Source organism: Balaenoptera musculus, chromosome X, assembly GCF_009873245.2.
Source record: "Balaenoptera musculus isolate JJ_BM4_2016_0621 chromosome X, mBalMus1.pri.v3, whole genome shotgun sequence".
Classification (NCBI taxonomy): Eukaryota; Metazoa; Chordata; class Mammalia; order Artiodactyla; family Balaenopteridae; genus Balaenoptera; species Balaenoptera musculus.
This window is the reverse complement of record NC_045806.1, coordinates 127,623,574-127,642,744: the sequence shown is the minus strand read 5'-3', so window position 1 is coordinate 127,642,744 and position 19,171 is coordinate 127,623,574. Positions and strand designations below refer to the sequence as shown.

General features: G+C 59.9%; 2 protein-coding genes across 3 annotated transcripts in view; one reads left to right on the top strand and one right to left on the bottom strand.

The window, feature by feature from the left end:
- The window catches only part of LOC118888404 (transketolase-like protein 1), a 63,746-nt gene extending 52,993 nt beyond the window's left edge, over positions 1 to 10,753 (top strand). The window contains exon 7 of the mRNA XM_036839352.1: positions 10,593 to 10,753. Coding sequence (XP_036695247.1) covers positions 10,593 to 10,753 — 161 coding nt within the window. The remainder of the gene's footprint in view (positions 1 to 10,592) is intronic.
- A 5,286-nt stretch (positions 10,754 to 16,039) lies between these two features.
- Positions 16,040 to 18,459, bottom strand: EMD (emerin). 2 transcript variants are annotated; one of them, XM_036839570.1, is made up of 6 exons: positions 18,179 to 18,459; positions 17,947 to 18,054; positions 17,710 to 17,787; positions 17,375 to 17,508; positions 16,855 to 16,901; positions 16,040 to 16,808 (listed from the first exon to the last, which is right to left on the bottom strand). In XM_036839570.1, the coding sequence occupies exons 1-6, from the start codon at positions 18,258 to 18,260 to the stop codon at positions 16,442 to 16,444; spliced, it is 816 nt and encodes a 271-aa protein (XP_036695465.1). In that variant the 5' UTR covers positions 18,261 to 18,459; the 3' UTR covers positions 16,040 to 16,441. The 2 variants fall into 2 exon arrangements, with proteins under 2 accessions (XP_036695465.1, XP_036695466.1); XM_036839571.1 differs by having other exon boundaries at positions 16,040 to 16,772; positions 18,179 to 18,442.
- Between the last annotated feature and the right edge of the window lie 712 nt (positions 18,460 to 19,171).

The following is a 19,171-nucleotide window of genomic DNA, read 5'->3' as shown; positions in this document are numbered from 1 at the left end:
GACCCGGGGCGGGGTCTGCGCCCTCCCGCGAGAAAGGCCAAGAAAAAGCCGCCCCCAAGATCCAGGGCTCAGGAGACCCCGTGAGCACCGTTGGGCCCACCCTGACCCGGCAGAGAAAAGAGACGTTGTGCTCCCCAGGGTGACTTGGAGAAGGGGAAGAGGAAGGTGGCGACCCCACCCAGATGGCAAACGAGCACTGTCACTCCTTGTCCGGCTGGGCCCCAGTCCTGGCCTCTCAGAGCTGCCTTGATCTGTACTCCTGGGAGCTTCCACCCTCCCACGGCCCAGAATGTGGCACCCACCCCCACACACAGTTCTCTCCCCGCCCACTGAATTCCAGCGCCTCCTGAGTGTGCCTCTGAGATGTTCTAAGATAAAGCACGGATCCTTCCCCCGCCTGCCCAAGGATAGCTGCCAGAGAAGTGTCCAGAGCTAGTACCCATACCACCAGGGATCTAAGTATCCGCCAGAGGCGCCCACGCTCCTAGAGGTGGGGACAGCAAGAAGGTAACAAAGTCTTCCCCATGTCACTTGACAGGTGTGACACACCTGTTCTTCTCCAGGACGACCTGTCACTTTAGTGAATGGGTCCTTTAGGAAGGCTTGGGAAGATTTGCGGTGTGCACTTCCAGCAATGCTGCAACAAGGTCCTTCCCAGGGAACACGGCCTCCCCTTCCATCAGGGGGGCTCTGGGTCTGGAAACTGGGTGAGAAGGTGTGACTCTCCACGGGGGCAACTCAAGTCAGGTTTTTGCTCCCAGAACTAGAGGGTTTAGGGTTATACGCATCAAGCAGTCCTGTAGCAGGCTGCCCAACTATTTCCTGCTTAGAGGCTCATTTTCTGCGCCTTGCTCGCTTGCCTCCAGCCCGCCATTCTTGCTTTTCCTGGAACATGCCAGATTGTTCCTTGGGGTCGGGGCCTTGGCTCCGGCTGGTCCTCAGTCCTTACGCTGGTGTTCCTGCTCTAATGGCTCTCTCAGCGCCTTGCTGAAAAGAGCTGCTTCTGGACCTATCCCTGGAACACAGTTGGGGGGTGGAGTGTTCAGGCTGGATATGATGAATCTACTCTCAAATTCCTCTCTCCCTAAGCTTATGGATTCTGTCCTGCACCTCCTGTCAGGGCATTTCTGGCATCAAAACCCATGAAATGCAGGTCAGCAGTAGGTCCAAGCCAAGCATGCGAGTGCTAGACTACACACCAGCTGCATGTCCTAATACTTTTTTTATTTTTAAATTTATTTATTTATTTATTTTTGGCTGCATTGGGTCTTCGTAGCCGCGTGCGGGCTTTCTCTAGTTACGGCGAGCGGGGGCTGCTCTTCGTTGCGGTGCGCGGGCCTCTCATTGCGGTGGCTTCTCTTGTTGTGGAGCACGGGCTCTAGGTGCACGGGCTTCAGTAGTTGTGGCCCGCGGGCTCAGTAGTTGTGGCGCACGGGCTTAGTTGCTCCGCGGCCTGTGGGATCTTCCCGAACCAGGGCTCGAACCCGTGTCCCCTGCATTGGCAGGCAGATTCTTAACCACTGCGCCACCAGGGAAGTCCCTAGGCAGGCAGATTCTTAACCACTGTGCCACCAGGGAAGTCCCTGTCCTAATACTTTTAATCTGGAACCTCTAGTAAATACACTATCAGTTAATCCACCCCATCGAGTGGCCCACCTCCCCTACTGAGTCGCACACCCTGAGAACCTACTACCACAAATGTTCAAATACAGTTCAGTTGGTAGGTATCAGTGAAGTCCGGAAAATATTTTTTTTATATCCTTATGGAAAATATTTATTGACGTATGAGCTGTTTCCTCTAGGGTCAGGCTTTGGTCTGTCCCCCTGGATCATGCTGTGATTGGGCCCCAGTTACGGGTCTAATGGCAACAGGGTGTGGTGGCAGAGGGTGTGGAGGACAGTGGGTGTCCCCTTGCAAGGCATCTGCGCCAGGTGAGGTGATGACACAGTCCCCAAGGGAGAGAACACCAGCCTGCCAGACACGGGAGGGCAGGCTACTTCCACCCGCAAGGGAGGCTCAAGGGGACTGCGGGCTTCCCGACTGTCAACCCCCACTGAGGGCAACCAGATGTCCCGATTCTAGGTTTCAGGTCCCACTCTTCCACCCAGTGCCGTACCTTTCACACGAGAAACATGGAGAGGCTGGGAATTCAGGTGACCTTGGGATTCTGCACAATGATGCAGGTTTTGTTTGTGTTTGTAGTGTTTGATTTCCAGCACCCTCAGCCCTGCAGGTACAGGAGGAAGAGAATTTTTTAGGGCTGCCGTGGAAGTGCTCTGGCTGTCATACTGTGCCTTGAGCTGAGAGGTAAGGAATCTGACCTTGTCAGTTTTTTCTCTGTGCCCTCCCGGGGACACTCTGGAGTCACCCCACAGCACAGCCTTGATTCCCCAGCGTCCCCTCCACGACAGTTCAGGGCAGCAGCCGGTCCGGCTCCCCTGGGCACTTGCTGCACTTGGCCCTTCATCCCAGTCAACCACAGGGGAGAGCTTGATGAATGGTGAGGCCCCCGCAGGTCATGGGTGCCTCGAGCCCCACTTGGTTACTCGGGGATCGGAGGGCTGGATGAACAGAGATAGTACAGGAAGAAGCTGCCCCCCACCCCCAGAGCCTGGGAAAAAGGGAGGGGGTTAACGTCATCTGCAGCCTAGAAGCCAGGATGAGGGGCCTTGAAGAACAGAGGCTGGATCTCTGAGGAGGGGCTGCTGCAGTCTCTCAGGGAAGGAGAGAGCAACAGCACCGGCTAAGAGGGGCAACGGGGCAGGAGGGGCAGGAGGGGCAGGAGGGGCAGGAGGGGATTTCCGAGGCACCACCTATCTTCCAGGTCACTGGTTCCTTCTTCGGTGGCATCCGATCTGTGGTTTGATTCATCTGTTGAGATTTTTATTTCAATGACTGTGGCTTTGTTTTTTTTGTTTTGTTTTTAATTTATTTATTTATTTATTTTTGGCTGTGTTGGGTCTTCGTTTCTGTGCGAGGGCTTTCTCTAGTTGCGGCGAGCGGGGGCCACTCTTCATCACAGTGCGCGGGCCTCTCACTGTCGCGGCCTCTCTTGTTGCAGAGCACAGGCTCCAGATGCGCAGGCTCAGTAGTTGTGGCTCACGGGCCTAGTTGCTCCGCGGCATGTGGGATCTTCCCAGACCAGGGCTCGAACCCGTGTCCCCTGCATTGACAGGCAGATTCTCAACCACTGCGCCACCAGGGAAGCCCTGTGGCTTTGTTTTTAACTTCTAAAGTTCTTTTTCAAATCGGCCTGGGCTTTTAAAATTAGTCTTATCTTTGTGATTCCTTCCTTGGTATCTTTGTTTTGTGTCTCGGAGGCTGTTGAAGACTTGGGGAGTTGGAGTAGCCTTCTGTCACAATAATGCAGACGATTTGTAAATACCCATGAGAACTGCTCTCTGATCTCAGGAGAATCCAAAGGTAATGTCAGTCTGTGTTTCAAAGGCCCCCCTGATTAAGCACAAGAGTAGAAGGCGTTTCTCTTTCTCACCCTCCTTCCTTTATGGGCTGGCCCAAGGCCGGGGCGGGGATAGTCACCAGGACTCACCTCCGATGCCTTCAGGGCAAGCTGATGTGCCACACGCACCACCACCACGGCCCAGGAGCCTCCCTGCGAGGGAGCGATCCAGATGCAGCGCCTGGCCCGCAAAAGGAGGTCAGGCTTGGAGGCCAGTGTCCTTGATCCACACCTCGCCTCGGCCACCTGCTAGCTAGTGATTCAGAACAAGCTACTCAACCCTTCTGTGTCGTGCTGTCCTCATTGCTCATCTGGAGAATGGGGAGGACACGCTCCCAACTTCCTAGGGCCACCGCGAGGGTGGGATGGACGAGTCCAGGCACGGAGCAGACACTCGCAGCCCTCACCGAAAACTATATTATCTGGCCTCTGACCGGGATGCCCTGGGGACGGGACGTTGACAGGGCCAGTCTTCCGATGTTCCATGAGGGTGGGCGGTGTCTTCAATTTGAGATGGCAGACCCATCTTCGGCTGGGCCTCTGGGAGTCCCGAGGGGGAAGCCAGGGGTGAGGTGTCCCCGTCCAGGGAGCGACTGCTCTTCGGGGAGCCCAGCAGTACTACCACGATGGGGGGCGGTGGGCGTCCTCTCCCTCTCAGCCTGCGGTTCTCTGAAGTGCCTCTGTCTGCGGCAGTGGGGAGGGGAGGCAGCCCCAGCTTGTGGATGATGGGGCCAGGGGGCTCCTCTCCTGCTCACTCAGACCCATGCTGGGATGGACCCACTTCTTCTTACAGCCCTGTCCTTCCTTTTCACTGTGCAGGTGACCTTTCAAGAGCGCTGGTTTCAGGCGGATTCTCAGTTCTGCTCTCTCACCTTCTGCGGCCCATTAACTCTGAGCCCCTCGGAAAGCCCGCCCGCAGCTCCTCTCCCAGCCCCAGCCTCGGCCCCAGCCACCCCACTGATTCCACTTGTGGTTTCCCCCATGGATCTCCCTTGCTCCCCTGCGGGCCACCTATGCATTTAAATAATATAGCTAAACTCTTCTCGTTACACATTTGCTTGTCTTCTCCGCAACTGGACTGGCACCCCTGGAGGGCAGGGGCTGGGTGTCTGAGAGGCACTGCCCCCAGCCCCGGTCTACATAGCGTGGGGTCATGTGACAAACACCACCTCCCCCCAATCTGCCCCCCGCGCGCGCACACACACACACACGCGCGCGCGCACGCACACACACGTGCGCGCACGCACACACGCACACGCACACACACACACAGTGATTGGCCGGCAGGCCGACCCGCCAGCCAGGGTCAACGAGGAATTTGCTGTGGGAACTCAGAAATCCCCCCCGCCCCGCCCCCGGCAGTCGCATCACTCTCCTCACACGTGGGAGGAGGCCTTTGTGCCCAAGATACAAAACCCAGAAATCATCAACTGAGAGTTTAATAAATTTGGTCATATAAAATTGTATAGCTTCTTGACAGCCCAAACCAACTAGCCTAGTCTTTCAAGACAAGAGACAGACTGAGGGAAAATATTTACAACATATGGAACAAAGGACTAACAGCCCTAGTGTATGACAAGCAGGGTCTTTTGGGGAGGCAATTATGTAGTGTCCATTGAAACTGTAAATGCCCATAGGTTTTGACCTGGCAGGTCCACTTAGACGTAATTATTCTAGGGTGACACTGACACATGTTCAGAGCAGGTAGCAAAAACAAAGAAAAAGGAGAAGACGAAGAAGAAGAAGGGAAAAGGTAAAAGTTCATCAGTTGGGGATTTGTTATGTAAATTATAGGACGTGTACTCTATCAAATACCGCGTGGCCAGAGAAGAAATGAGCTACATGTTTCTGTACTGACATGGAAGAATTTCGAAGCTATATTATTGCTAGTTAAAAGAAAATCACAATTGAATGTACAGGGTTTGTGTTTTTTAAAACTGTGTGAGTAACTATGTTGGTGATTGCATACAAGAACATAGTTAGAAGTGAGAAACAGAACTGTTAACAGTCTTGCTTAAGATAATGTTTTGTAAAAATTTTCAGTTATGTGCTTTAAAAATATGCGGGTTGCTAACGTGTAAAATGGTCCAGCCACCGTGGAATGCAAATTGGCAGTTTCTTCCAAGGCTAAACTTCCACCTCCTTCGAACCCAGCAGTTGCACTGTTGGGCAGGCATGCCAAAGAAATGGAAACTTCTGACCACAGGAAAACCTGTACACGAACGTTCATAGCAGATTTATTTGTAGAAGCCTAAAAGTGGGAATCGGCAACATGTCCCTCAGCGGGTGAAGGCCCGAACAAACTGTGGCTGATCCACACCGAGGACGACAGCTAGCGATACAAAGGAACAACTAACTATTGATACCTGCAACCATTCCGATGGATGATGGATCTCAAGAGCAGTGTGTGAGTGAAAAAAAGCCCTGGTGGCTCGCGGGCTCCTAGCTCCGGCCCGGAGCAGGGATGGAACCCCCGCCCTTGGCAGTGAGAGCGGGGACTCCTAACCACTGGACCGCCAGGGAAGTCCTTATGTAATGTCTTCAAATGACAAAATTACAGAGCTGAGAATAGAATCCGGTTGCCATGGGTTGGGAGGAGGAGGAGGGAGGGGGCTGTGGCTATGAAAGGTCTACAGGAGGGGTCCTTGTGAGGGGACGGGCTGGATATTGATGGCAGTGGTGGTCACCTGAGTCCACACACACACACACACACACACACACAAACGGGGATAAAACCCGGAGCAGCTCTCCGCTGGCACCAATGCCCTTTCCTGGTGTGCGGTCCCACTAGCTGTGCAACAGGCTGACGCTGGGGGAACTGCGGGAGGTGCTCCGGCCTCTTGGACGTTTCCGTGTAACTTCCTGTGAACTTAATTCCTTCAGAATACAAGTTCACACCAAAAGCACACAAGCAGGGCTTAGAGTGTACACATCGGACCACTCGCGCGACTCTGCACGGACAGTCCCCGCTCTCCTGGTGGGGACACCTAGAGGCCGCAGCCGGCCCAGCCGGCGGCCGCGGAAAAACCGCGCGGGGGCAGAGCCGAGAGGAGCGCGCAAGGGGGGCTTCTTTTGATTGGGCAACGGAGGTGCCCGTCACACCAGAGGGGCCGGGCTTTCTGGGGGCGGGTCTCGTCACGAGTCGAGCTTGGTCATTGGCGAAGCCAGCCGGAAGGGGTGGGCAGGAAGGCGGTGCTCCGCGGCTTCCGGTGGGCGCGCTGAAGGGACGTGAGGAGGCCGGCGCGGGGGCGGTCAGGGCGGGGCTCGACGCGCCGGGACGACGCCCCGGCCTTGTGGTCACCGCCCACCTTCCCCGGACTCCGCCCCCCGCCCCTCTGGTTCCTGGGCCTGGCCAGAGTCCCCGTTCCCCGAGTCCCCGGGAGCCTACGCCCTCTCCCGGGGAGAGGCCGAGGAGAAGCCTCCAGCGAGTCCAGGCCCCTGGAGACCTCGGGGGCTCCGTCGGGCGCCCCTCCCGCCGCTCCCGGCAGGATTCCCCGCACTGTCCTGAGGGCGTCTGGCGCTCGAGATGGCCAGGGACAGTGTATTGGGGGTCCCCAGGGGCCTGGTGAGGGGGGAAAGGAGGGCGGCGACCCCACCGGGATGGCAAAGGGCACGGTCACTCCGTCTGCGGCCCCCCCGCCCCAGTCCTGGCCTCTGAGGGCGGCCTTGGCTCCGCGCTCCTGAGAGCTTCCACCCTCCCGCCACCCCACCCCTTGCCTGGCCCACTGTGTTCCAGCGCCCCTGAGTGTGATTCGGACGGTTCCCTGTGAAGCACGGATCCTCCCCGCTCCACACACACGTGGTATCCAGGGAGAGGTGGGCAGAGCTGCGGCCGTGCCCGGAAACTTGGTGTCTGCCAGGGGTGTCTGTCCATGCTGCTGGAGGGGGGGGACGGCACGAAGTAACAAAGTCTTCCCCATGTCACTTGACAGGTGTGGCCTGCTGGGAAGGAGTCCTGCCCAAGCACGCCTGTTCTCCAGGACAGCCTGTGGTTGCAGCCATCGGCCATCAGTGCCTGCCTGCCTGCCTCTCACCTGGGAGGTCAAGGTGAGCCCCGCAGAGAGAGAAAGCTCATGGCTTCTCTAGAAGAGGGTGCGATCAGGAACCGTCCATCCCGGTGGTGGTTCTCACGCTGAGAGGCGCGTAAGAACACCTGGAGGGCGCGTTCAAACCTGGGTTGCAGGGCCCCACCCCAGAGGCTCCGATCTTGCACACCTGGGGCGGGGCCTGCGAATTTGCTAGTCCAGCAATCCTGGGGGATGCTGCTGCTGGCCCAGGGACCCCGCTGTGAGAAGCACTGCTCTAGAGGCCTGAGACTCCTAGGTGTGTGCCCCCTGCCCTACCCCACCCTGGCTCCTCTGCAGGGTCCCCACGGGCCTGGGAAGCGCCAGGAGGGTGCTGGCTCTCGCGAGATCTGGGGCTTCCCGTTGAGCAGCCTTCACCCTTCCCTGCCTGAGGATGTGGTCCACAGCGCCCCGCTCCCCCTTCCCCCCCCACCCGCCCTGGCAGGATCAGGTGTCAGGTTCGTACACGTGCTCAGCAGTTCCCGGACTGGGGCTGATAACATCTGGACACTTAGGAGGGAGGGGCGGAGGCCTGGGCGTGGGGATGGGAAGAACTCTCTGATGAGGCAGAGGAAAAAGACCTGACCGCCTAGCTCAGAGATGGGAAAGGAACACGGGCCCTGAGACCAAGAGTGTGGATTTGGGGGAGCGTGGAGGCCAGAAAGGGGGTTGTCTGCCCGGGAACTGCCCTGACAGTTGTCTGGTCTGTGGGCGTGGCCAGCCCTCTCCAGCCGCCGCCGCCGCCTTTCCTGCCAAACGTTCCTCACCAAGAGGGTCTCCCAGCTCCTGGGTGACGCTGCCCAGACCTGCTCAACGCCCAGCGCCACCACCCACCGTTCTGGCCAGTCCTTGCGGTGGCTGCTCTTTGTTCGGCTCCAGGATGGCCCGCCTTCTAGTTGGAGCCGCAGAGCAAATGCAGTGCCAGTCACCAGCCCCCATGTGTGCCCGGAACCAGCAGCTCTGGGACCCCAACACCCGAGCACGTTCTGGCTGTGGGATCAGATGGGGGGGTAGCCTTCGGCTTGCATTTTCCGCGGCCCCCTCCTGCACCCCCTTTTCCTTTGCGTCGTTGGGCTTTCCTTGTTGACTGGTTCAAGCTCTCTATGCGTTAACGATATGAGCCCTGAGTCACGTCTTGCTACTATTTTTTTGCCCCGCTTTGTCACTTGTGTCTTGACTTTGTGGTTTGGGGTTTGTGTTTGGCCAGGCATACGATTTTAGTGTTTGTATCATCAGACTTTCCAGGCTTCTCCTAATGGCTCCTGGGGCTTCTCGTCGGTTTGTTTGCTTCAGACTGACTTGGAGTGGTCTTCTCCATTTAAAATCATCGTGTATTAGTTACCCGTTGCTGCATAACAGATTACCCCAATCGTAGCACCTTAACGCAGCCAACCGTCGTACTCTCCTGCGTGTGTGAAGGACAGGATTCTAGAAGGCTTGGCTGGGGGCTTCTGGCTTGGGGTCCATCACAGGCTTCAGTCGAGGCCTCCGCTGGGGCCACAGCCCCCTGGTCTGCCTAGGGTGTGGGGATGGGCGGGGGCAGCTCTGCTTCCAAGATGGCCTGCGTGGCTGTGGCGGGGCCTCCGGCCTCCCCCTCCCCCGGGCCTCTCCCTAGGGCGGCTCAGGGCGGGGCTTCGCCAGAGCCCACGACCTAGGACAGAGCAGCCCCGAGATCAAGGCCGCAGTGTTTCTCTAAGAACTTCAGCTCGAAGTGACACCCCCTCACCTCTGCTGTATTTTTATGGCTCACACGGGTCAACCCAGGAACAGCGGAGGAAGGGACGGTACCTGCTAGGGCGTAGCTTGTTCGCGTTCATGGCGGATGAGAAGGCTCCAAGGAGTGTCCTCGCTCCTGAATCTGGGTGCGGGACTCCTGGTCCGCACAGGCCCCTTGGGAATGCGTCCTTTGTCTGAGCGGGGGTGGCAGGTTCCAGCCCGGGACTGAGACAGGCAAGGCCTGTGTTTGTAAGGGCAGAGAGTGGCTTTTCACCTTTCAACGGTCGCAGACAAAACACACAAAAAGCCAGAGAAAGAGGGACTTCCCTGGTGGCGCAGTGGTTAAGAATCCGCCTGCCAAGGCCGGGGACACGGGTTCGAGCCCTGGTCCAGGAAGATCCCACATGCCGCGGAGCAACAATGCCCATGCGCCACAGCTACTGAGCCTGCGCTCTGGAGCCCGCGAGCCACAACTACTGAGCCCGCGAGCCACAACTACTGAGCCTGCAAGCCACAACTGCTGAGCCCGCGAGCCTGAACTACTGAAGCCCGTGCACCTAGAGCCCGTGCTCCGCAACGAGAGAAGCCACCGCAATGAGAAGCCTGCGCATGCAACTAGAGAAAGCCCGGCCGCAGCGACGGAGACCCACCTCAGCCAAAAATAAATAAAATTTTAAAAACAAAAGTTAAAAAAAAAAGAGCCAGAGGAAAGAAAGAACATGTGACTGGACCCCAGCGTGGCCCACAAAGCCAGCGGTGCATGCCCCCTGCCCAGGAGTTTGCAGCTCTGGTGGGAGTCCTGGCTAGTTGCGCTGCCGTGGGCGCGGGGGCCGGAAGCGCTTTCTCATCACAGCAGCCCATCCACTGCCAGGGCCATGCAAGTGCGCACCCAGGCCTGGGCCCCAGTGCTCTCCGACCTCCAAGGTCCCCACCCCCTCTCCTTCCCAGTGGGGTGGGGGCGGGGGCAGCTACCTTGCCTGAGGCTGGGGTGGCCTCTCTGTGCCCATAGGTGCAGGCCCTCCTCTCCCCGCTCCCCTCCCCACCCCACCAGCCTCCCACCGTGCAGCTGGGAAGTGGGTAGGGGCAGGGAGCAGAGAGGGGTGGGCCCCATTGTGAGGGTGCAGGCTGGCGAGCCCCTTGTCCTCAGTGACCATGCCAGGTAGCCCCGGGCTGGGTTGTGATGGCTCAGCAGTGGCAGGCGCCAGCCCGGGGTGGCAGCCGAGTGTCCCTTTGGTCCCAGGAAGGAGCTCCCACTGTGGCCAAGGGAGAGGTGCCCGCCGCATCCTTCTTGGCTGGGACTCAGACGTGACTCCCTGATGACACGCTTGGTGGCTCTGAATTTGTCACGCAGGTTCTGTGGGCGGTGAGTGTCTTTCCTGTTGGCTCTCGCTGCTGGGCAACGCCGGGGCCCTTGGCGACAGCTCCCCGGCCCCGTCCAAGGCCGCCATGCACTTCTTGAACCCCAGGACCGTGGGTGTCAGGAGAGCCGGGCTCTCTGTCTCCGTCCCATGAGCAGAGGCCGAGGCCAAGGCCGTGCTTGCTGGGCCCGGCCTCCTGGCTGTGGTGGTGGCTGCCAGGGACACCCTCCGGCCGGGATGGGGGGCCGCAGGGTCCTGGGGCTCCGGGAGATGCTCGGGCCCACTGCAGCCCCACACTCCTGGGCCATCTGACTGTCCCCCTAAGTAGAGCCACCTTCCAGTCCCTCAGCCCTGGGCAGAAGGAACGACAAGGCGGGCCCGGCTTCCCTGCAGTCTTCCCTCTGAGGCGGCCTGCCCACGGGGGCCCAGGGCACTGCGTGGGCGTGGGTCCTCCCTTGCCCGGGGGAGCTCTTCCTAGCAGCCCGCTCTGTGGATGGGCATAATCAGGGCAGCAGCCAGGCCCTGTCCCCACCCAGCCGCTACCCCCCTGCAGTGCTCATCCTTGGCCCTCACCCTCTCCGCCCGCCCGAGGACCTGGGTGCCCCCCTCCCCCGCTGAGCACGGGCGTCTGTACCTGGCCCGTCCTCAGTAGGTGCGCCGACCCAAGGGCAGTCCCCCAGCCCCGCCCATTGTTTAGCGCTGTCCTCAGTCCTGCTCCCCTGGCTGCGGCCTCGCTGGGCTTGTGGGGACCTTCCAGACACACACACACACACACACACACACACACACACACACTCCCATCACTGGCTTCATCGGGGTTCCTGGGGGGTGTGGAGGTGGCTGCCCTGGAGCGCCGTGGCCCTGTGCCCTGGAGTTGGGTGAGGCCGCCTGTGCTGGGGGCCTGCATGGGAATCCCAAGGGTCTCCAGACTAATGTCTCCCTTGTTGAAGTGCTGGGGCTCCCTCACTGTCGGGTGGGTGGCAGTCCCATCCTGAGGGGCCGGTGCTCCCCTTTCCTCAGCCGGGTCCCTCCCATCCTCCTGGGGGAGCGGGCAGCAGGGAGGGTCGGGTGCAGAGGTGTGGCCAGAGCAGGGGTGGAGGCTGGCCGTGGGGTGTGGGTGGTCAGCTCCACCATCCCCCTGCCTTGCCTGGACTCAGGCCAGACAGGACCTGCAGGATGCGGGGCTGCTGCCAACTGGGGCGACCAGCCACCCCCTCCCCAGACTTAGTAGGTGAGATGGGGCCAGCCTGGGGGAAGGCGTGTGGCTGGGACCTCGTCTCTGCTCCTGGCACCTGCTGGTGAGCGGGGCTCGGGCATGGGCGTGGGGCCTGTTGGAGCTGGGCCACCACCCCTGCTGGCTCTGGGTGGGTGGCCCGGGCTGGACACCCTGCGTGTGAACCTGGCTGAGGCCCAGGCCTCGCACTTCCCTGTCTCCTAGCGGCCGCGGTGTCCTCTGGGGGATTTGCTCAGTGGGGCCAGGTCCCAAGCCGTTTGCCCCCAGCAGGATGGGGTCTCGGTGGTCCTTTTCCTGGTGCCATCTGCCTGATCCCCCCTGCCCCAGAAGCCCTGGCAGGGATGGCGCCCCAGTCTCGCTCCCTCCTGACCCCTGCCCGGGCAGGCCTCAGGCTCAGGCCTGGTCTGTCCCGTGGCCTCTGTCCTCAGGGCTGTCATCAGGGTCCTGTTTCCCCCCCATCCAGGGTGGCATCTTTTCCCCCGCTGCCGCCTAGCGTGCCTCATGGCTGCCTGGGTGTGATGTGGAGTCCGGGGCGGGGACGGAGCCTCCTGTTTAAGCTCAGCCTGGCTCTGGGGCCATTCTCCCATGGGGGCCCGTCCAGCAGGCGGGGTTCGGAAAGGACGGGAGACAGGACTGTCTCCTCCTGGCCGACTGGTACGGGGAGCAGGCAGGAGGCTCTGGGTGAGTCGGCGGGAGGGGTGCCTGGTGGGCCGAGGGCAGAAGGCGGTGCCTGGGGGGGACCACCTCTATCCCCCCCACTGGGGCTGGACTTCTCCAGCTGAGCAGCTTCCAGAAGCCTCCAGAGTGTGCCTGCCCCCCTCACCCCCCAGGCAGCAGGCATGGCCTGAGAAGTGGTGGGCCAGGGGGCGGGACCTGACTTTTTTCAGAGTCTCCAGCGATGGCCACCCTGAACCTAGGGCAACTGGCCAGCCCCCAGGGTAGTAACAGTGGCACTTTCCTGTCCTTTAGACCCTCGGGGCCTGGGGTGGTTCATCCTTGTGGATCCACAGGCTGTGCACCCCTTGGACTGTTCTCTTGGATGGACTGTCCTCTTCAGTGCGGGGACCCACCCAGTAGCCACCCTCTCTAGCTCAAGCAGCCGGCTCCAGCACAGGGTGGGGGTCAAGTTAGGGGTGGACCTAGGTCTGCCCAACACTGTCTGCTGCTTACCCTGGACCTGACAGGGGGGTGGAGGTCAAGGGTGGGATCCTGAGCTAGGATTCCTGGCTCCACCCCCTGCCCCACCCACAGGGCCCTCCCTTCTGTGCTCCACCAGGGATGCGGCTCAGACCTCTGGTAGCAGCCACGCATCCAGCTCCATTGCAACCAGCTCCATTGCGTCATCCAGGCTCCTCCCTGCCTGGCAGGACCACCACCACCACCATTCCCTCCCCCCTCCATTCTGCTGGCACCTACACAGCAGGGGAGGCACTGTCCCCTTAACCTTGGGCAGCTGCTACCCCCTGCTGTGTTCCCAGCACCACTGGAGCCCTTGGTGGGGGAAGGGAGGATGGCCTAAGCCCTGGGGAATGGAAATCCTCAGTTGCCCTGTGATGGAACTCCAGAGCCCTCGGGGGACTTTCAGGCAGCTGGGCCCCTCAGAGCTCTTGCTGGAGGTAGTCTCAGAGCCCTGGGAAGTGGGGCCACGCCTGAAGGGGAGTGCTGGGGGCGGTCCAGAGCCCTTGGGAGCTAGAACTCTTTGTGAGGGGGGTGTCTAAGAGCCCTGGGGCAGGAAGCTTGAAGCCACTCAGGAGCCGGCAGCAACCCTCCCTCTGGTGCATGGTGATCAATGGATGTGGTTGCCCTTGGGGAATAAATGAATGAGAACAGGGAGACTATGTCACCTGGGTGGGGACTCTTTCCTCTCTTCTATCAGACACCACAGTGGTTGCCAAGCACACCTAGCCTCCCCCTCTTTCCTGGAACAGATCAAGGACCTGAGGCCTGGAGAGGACCATTCCACCCAGAGGCCATGCCATCTCTCTCCCCTTCCTTGGGAGGGCCCAAGCCCAGCTCCCCTTGCTCCCATGCTGTCCCTTCTCTCCGCCCCAGCTACTCCACAGAGTATCAGCATGTCAACCTTACCACGTCCCTAGGCTCCTCTTGCCTCTCTGCCCAGACCTGGTGGGGCTCCAGCTGAACAGCAGTCCCAGGTAGTGTGAGCCTGTGGGGGAGCTGTATTCACAGGCTCGGTCCCTCTTCTCAACATACTTGATTTGGGATCCGTTGCTGAAGCAAGATGTCTCACCATGCCGCCCTGGAGTTCTGGTGCACTGGCAACCTGACTACCTCTTCTGCACCCCCACCCCCATTCAGGCTCACTGATCTGACCATCAGGCCTTATTGTCACCAATGAGGAGGCAGCACCCCCTGCCCATGCCCACCACCCACCATGAAGCAACCAAGTCTCATCTCAGCTCTTGCACTGGGATGGCAAGGGGCAGAAGCTGGAGACCTGGGGAGTCCATGCCACAGTTGGCTGGGTGCTGGGGGAGCCAGGTGGGAGGGGCTTGCAGCAAACAAAGGAGGCTGAGGCTGTGGGAGGGGTGAGAAAATTAGAAGCAATTTCTTTCATTCTTTTTTGTATATATTTTAAAATATTTTTAAAATATATATATTTTTTGGCTGCATCAGGTCTTAGTTGCGGTACAGAAGATCTTTTGTTGTGACCCTCGGGCTCTTCATTGCGGCGTGCGGGTTTTTCTCTCTCTAGTTGTGGCGTGGGCTCCAGGGCGCGTGGGCTGTCTCGTTGAGGTGCATAAGCTCAGTAGCTGTGGCACATGGGCTTAGTTGCCCCACGGTATGTGGGATCTTAGTTCCCCCAGCAGGGATCGAACCCGTGTCCCCTTCATTGGAAGGTGGATTCTTTTTTTTTTTTTAATAAATTTATTTATTTTTGGCTGTGTTGGGTCTTCATTGCTGCACGTGGGCTTTCTCTAGTTGCAGAGAGCGGGAGCTACTCTTTTGTTGCGGTGCGCGGGCTTCTCATTGCAGTGGCTTCTCTTGTTGTGGAGCATGGGCTCTAGGCTCACCGGCTCAGTAGCTGTGGCTCGTGGGCTCTAGAGCGCAGGCTCAGTAGTTGTGGCACATGGGCTTAGTTGCTCTGCGGCATGTGGGATCTTCCTGGACCAGGGATCGAACCCATGTCCCTGCATTGCCAGGCGGATTCTTAACCACTGCGCCACCAGGGAAGTCCCAGAAGGTGGACTCTTTACCAGTGGACCACCAGGGAAGTCCCATCATTCTTTTTTGTTTATTTTAAATGCACAAAAAAGTATGTGTTATTTTTAAGAAAACACCCGCCCCCCCAGAAAAAAAAGTGGGGAGACTAGGATGCATCAGAAAGAAATGTCCAGGAGCTTTGGTAGGATGGTTCCAGCCCCAGCCCTGACCAAAGCTCACCACGCAGCCATAGACAGCCAAGAGCCCCCAAAGGCTCAGGATCTCATAGTGTACATGCAGGTGAGAGGCCAGGCCCTGCCAAGTCCTGCCACCTGTAGCAAGGAGCCGGTCAGAGGTGAGAGGGACTGATGCTAGGGCCCCACCCAACGAGGTAGCCCTTGTGGTGCCTGATTCCCACTTGTTTACACGGAGCCAGCCTCTCCACGCTTTACTGCCCTCTACTGGCAGTGCAGAGCCAGGACGCACAGCCTCTTGTGGCAGTCTACCCTTGGTTTCCTTCTTTGAAAATTATGAAATACCCACAGCAGAAAACCTGGCAATAAGAAAGAATATAGCCAGGTGAGGAACTGGTTTACCGAAAGGTGATGGAGCATTGCAGAGTACTGGGAGCCTTCCCCTGTAGCATTAAACAATCAGCTTTCCAGCAGAAATGGCCCACCAAGCAGACGCCTCGTTTCCTCTTCATCCCCCTACCCTTGAACACCAAGACTGGCGTCTGCTGGAAAGTTAAACACCCATAACTGACATCGTGCAAGCAGCCTCGCCTGCATTTCCAAGTGGGTTCTCCGTGTGACAGTTATTTTTATGAGTAGTTACAAGAGCTTTGGGTACGAGTCAGGGAGCGGACCCCAAAAGCAAAGCACAAATATGTCCATGGGTAGCATGTGATCCCTACCCCAAGCGCAAAGGAAGAAAAGAACCACCAACAAAGCCAGATGGCAATTCTGGAGACCCAAGGCCTGGAGGGCCTTAGCAGGGGGCAGCCCAACCCCCCCCCCCACATTAAAGGGAAGAGCCCACATGTTAAAAATAAACAGTCTTTTTATTGTCCACGAAAACAAAGTCAGGGTGGCCTTTGGTTAATCCCCCCCAATGAGGTGACAATGAACAGGAGGCATGCAATGACGACAACCATGATCTCCTCTCCACGAGAAGGGTCTTGCCCTCCTAGGCCCTAAGGGTCAGAGGCAAGTAGGGCCAGGAGGCTCCAGAGGAACACCTGCCCAGGCCCACCATGCTGCAGAGGGCCCAGGCCTGCTGCCTCCCTGGCAGGACAAGGCAGGGGAAGCAAACATTGCCCCTGTCCCAGTACCCCCAAGCTAGAACACACAGAAAAGCCCCAACCCCCCTCCCCCAGAAAACACTGCTAAGGCAGTCAGCCAGGACTTCCAAGAGCAGCTGGCCCCAAGCCACCAAGCCAGACCCTCAGGGCCCCGCCCAGAAGGGGTTGCTATCCTCGGCCTGCATGGAGTAGTAAACAAAAAGCAGGAAGGCAGCAAAGACCAGGAACAGGAGCATCTGGCCCCAGAGTGGGACCTGGCGATCCTGGCCCAGACCAGCCCCAGGGGCCTGCTTTTCTGGCCGGATGGCACGGCGGGTGAGCCATGAAGGAGGAGGAGATGAAGATGAGGACACGGCAGAGGTGGAGGAGGTGGGGTAATAGGACAGGCCCAGGGAGCTTCTGGAGACGTTGGAAACAGGGCGGTAGTGTGCGATGCTCTGGTAGGCACTGTCCCGGCCATACACGGGGCGTTCCCTAAAGCAAAGAGGAGAGCAGATAGGCCAGGAAGGCCTGAGCCCAGAATCAGCCCCAGTCCCTGGCCCTCCCTACTACTCACCTATCCTTGCCCTCCTCTTCAGAAGAGAAAAGATTGTCTTCGCGAACCTATAGAAGTGAATCAGGGTAAGAATACTGGCTGGCAGGGTCAGCGTGGCCCCGTCATACCCCTCAGTCCAAACTTCCCTGCCCAGCCTATTCTGAACACTGCTTCAAGGCCTGGGCCTTGCCACCCTCCAGCACCCTTCTTGGTTCCCGGCCTTATGTCTGTGGGGCCTTGCCACTTGCTAAGTGACTATCCCAGCTGCCTACACCCTACTTTCTGCCCCAGGATTCTCAGAAAGAGTTCAAACCTAGATCCCAGACAAGGGTGCAGGGCATGTACCAGGCACTCTAGTCAAACAGTTCTGACAGCCCCCCCCCAAAAAAGGCACTGACCTGGCAGGTGTCTGCTGACCCCACCTCTCCCGGGAGGCTCTGGGAGCCACCATTTGCACCCAGTGGCCCCCTTGATTTATCCAAACCCCGCAATCACCCCCTCAGGTTGTACCCAAGTACAGGGTGCCCGACAGCCAGCTCACCTGGTGGTGAAAGGTGTCAGCATCTGAGAGTGAAGCCGAGGGCTGGCGGAAGCCCTTGGATGTGCCCACAGACTCAGGCTCCCCGTAAGTCCTGGTGGTCAAGTAACTCTCCTCATAGTAGTCATCATTATAGCCTTGGGAAGGGGGGGCAGCGGTAGCAGAGGGAGCAACGGTGTCCCCACCTGGCCAGATGGCCCTAATCTGAATCCCATTTTGGGGCCTGTGACTCGGTTTCTCCCCTCCAGGACTACTGTAGGACGGCGGGGGTTGAGATCTCAGGTTCTCCCTGACACTGGAACGAAGGTGTCAGGGTGCCCACCCCACCCCTGCCTTACCCTTGCTCTGGTAAAGTAAGGCGTCCTCTTTCTTGGGCAGATCGTACATATCCGAGTCCACGGACGCTGAATCTAAGTCTGAATGGGGGAGGGGCCAGGGCCATTTGCCTCCAAGGCTCACCTCCTCTTTCCCCTGTGCCCCTCCCGGCCAGCGCCCCTGCCACACCATCGCGACCCCTTCCTCCCAAACCCTGTCCCCGAGGGCGGCCAGGTGGAGCCGTGGGGCGGGGGCCTCACCCGAGAACCGATAGGAGAAAGAGGATGTGGACGAGTTCGGGGGCGAGAGCCTCCGCCTCTGGGTCTCATACTCGAAGATTTTCTTTTCGTAGAGCTTGCGAGTGGAACCTGGCCAGACATGGGGCACAGGGCGGTCAGGGCGCGGGCCGCGAGACCGGGGGCGGCGCGGAGAGGGGTTAAGGAAGGGGGCGCGGGGCGAAGCGCGGGGAGGGGGCCCGCCGCCGCCGCGTACCCACGACGGGCCCGTGCGGGATGTTGTACTGGCGCAGCACGGCAGCCAGCTCGGCGTCCGACAGGACCGCGTAGTCGTCCATGGCGGGCAGCGGGCGGCAGAGGCCTGGGGGTGGCCCGGGCCTGGCGATACGGGCCGAGCTACGACTGCCTCAGAGCGCGGCAGGGGCAGCGCGAACGCCTCGGGAGCGGCTACGCCCGCGTCACGCCTGCGTCACGTTCGCGTCCAACCGCGGTCCCTGCGGGCCGCGCGCGCTGCGCGGGGCGGAGCCAGGACGCAGGGAGCCCCCGGCGCAGAGCGGTCGGGCCCTGGGAACGGGCGGGGCGGGGCTGGCGAGCCCATACGTCACAGGCTGACGGGATTGGCTAGAGGCGAAAGAGGGACGTAGGGCGCGCTAGAGCCGAAGAGCCGCGGACCGGTCGGGCCGTGGGAGAGGGCGGGGCTGTGCGTCCGGGAGGGGGCGGGGCCTGCGAGCCCAGAGACGTCACACGCTGGCGTGTTTGGGCTAGACGGGAACGAGGGGCGGGGCCTGCGCTCGAGGGGGACGAGCTTAGACCCGCCGGGACCTGGGAGCGGGGCGGGGTCGGCGAGCCAAGACGTCACCAGCTGGCCTGTTCGGGCCCGAAATGAAGAGGGGCGGGGCCTGTGGCCGTGGAACCGGCAGAAACCGGCCAGGACATAGAAGTGGGGCGGGGTCGCGCGCTGGCCGGGGCTTGCCCTCCCTGAGTCTCATGGACTCCGCTCGGTCCCCGCAGCCCCCCCTGCCGTCCACCCTCCGCTGAGCTCCGGCGCTTGGGGTTCCCTGGACGCGCCCCAGCCGGCCGCCCCGGCAGCAGCAGCAGCGGGAAGGGCCCCGATCTGAACGGCGAGACCTTGGAGAGCACGGGTCCGGGCCCGGACCCTAGGCCGCCCCCCCAGGCCCCCAGACACCCTGCCGCAGCCCGCCTTCCCGCTTTGCAGGGCCTGGCCTGCGCACCTGCGCCCCGCCGGTCC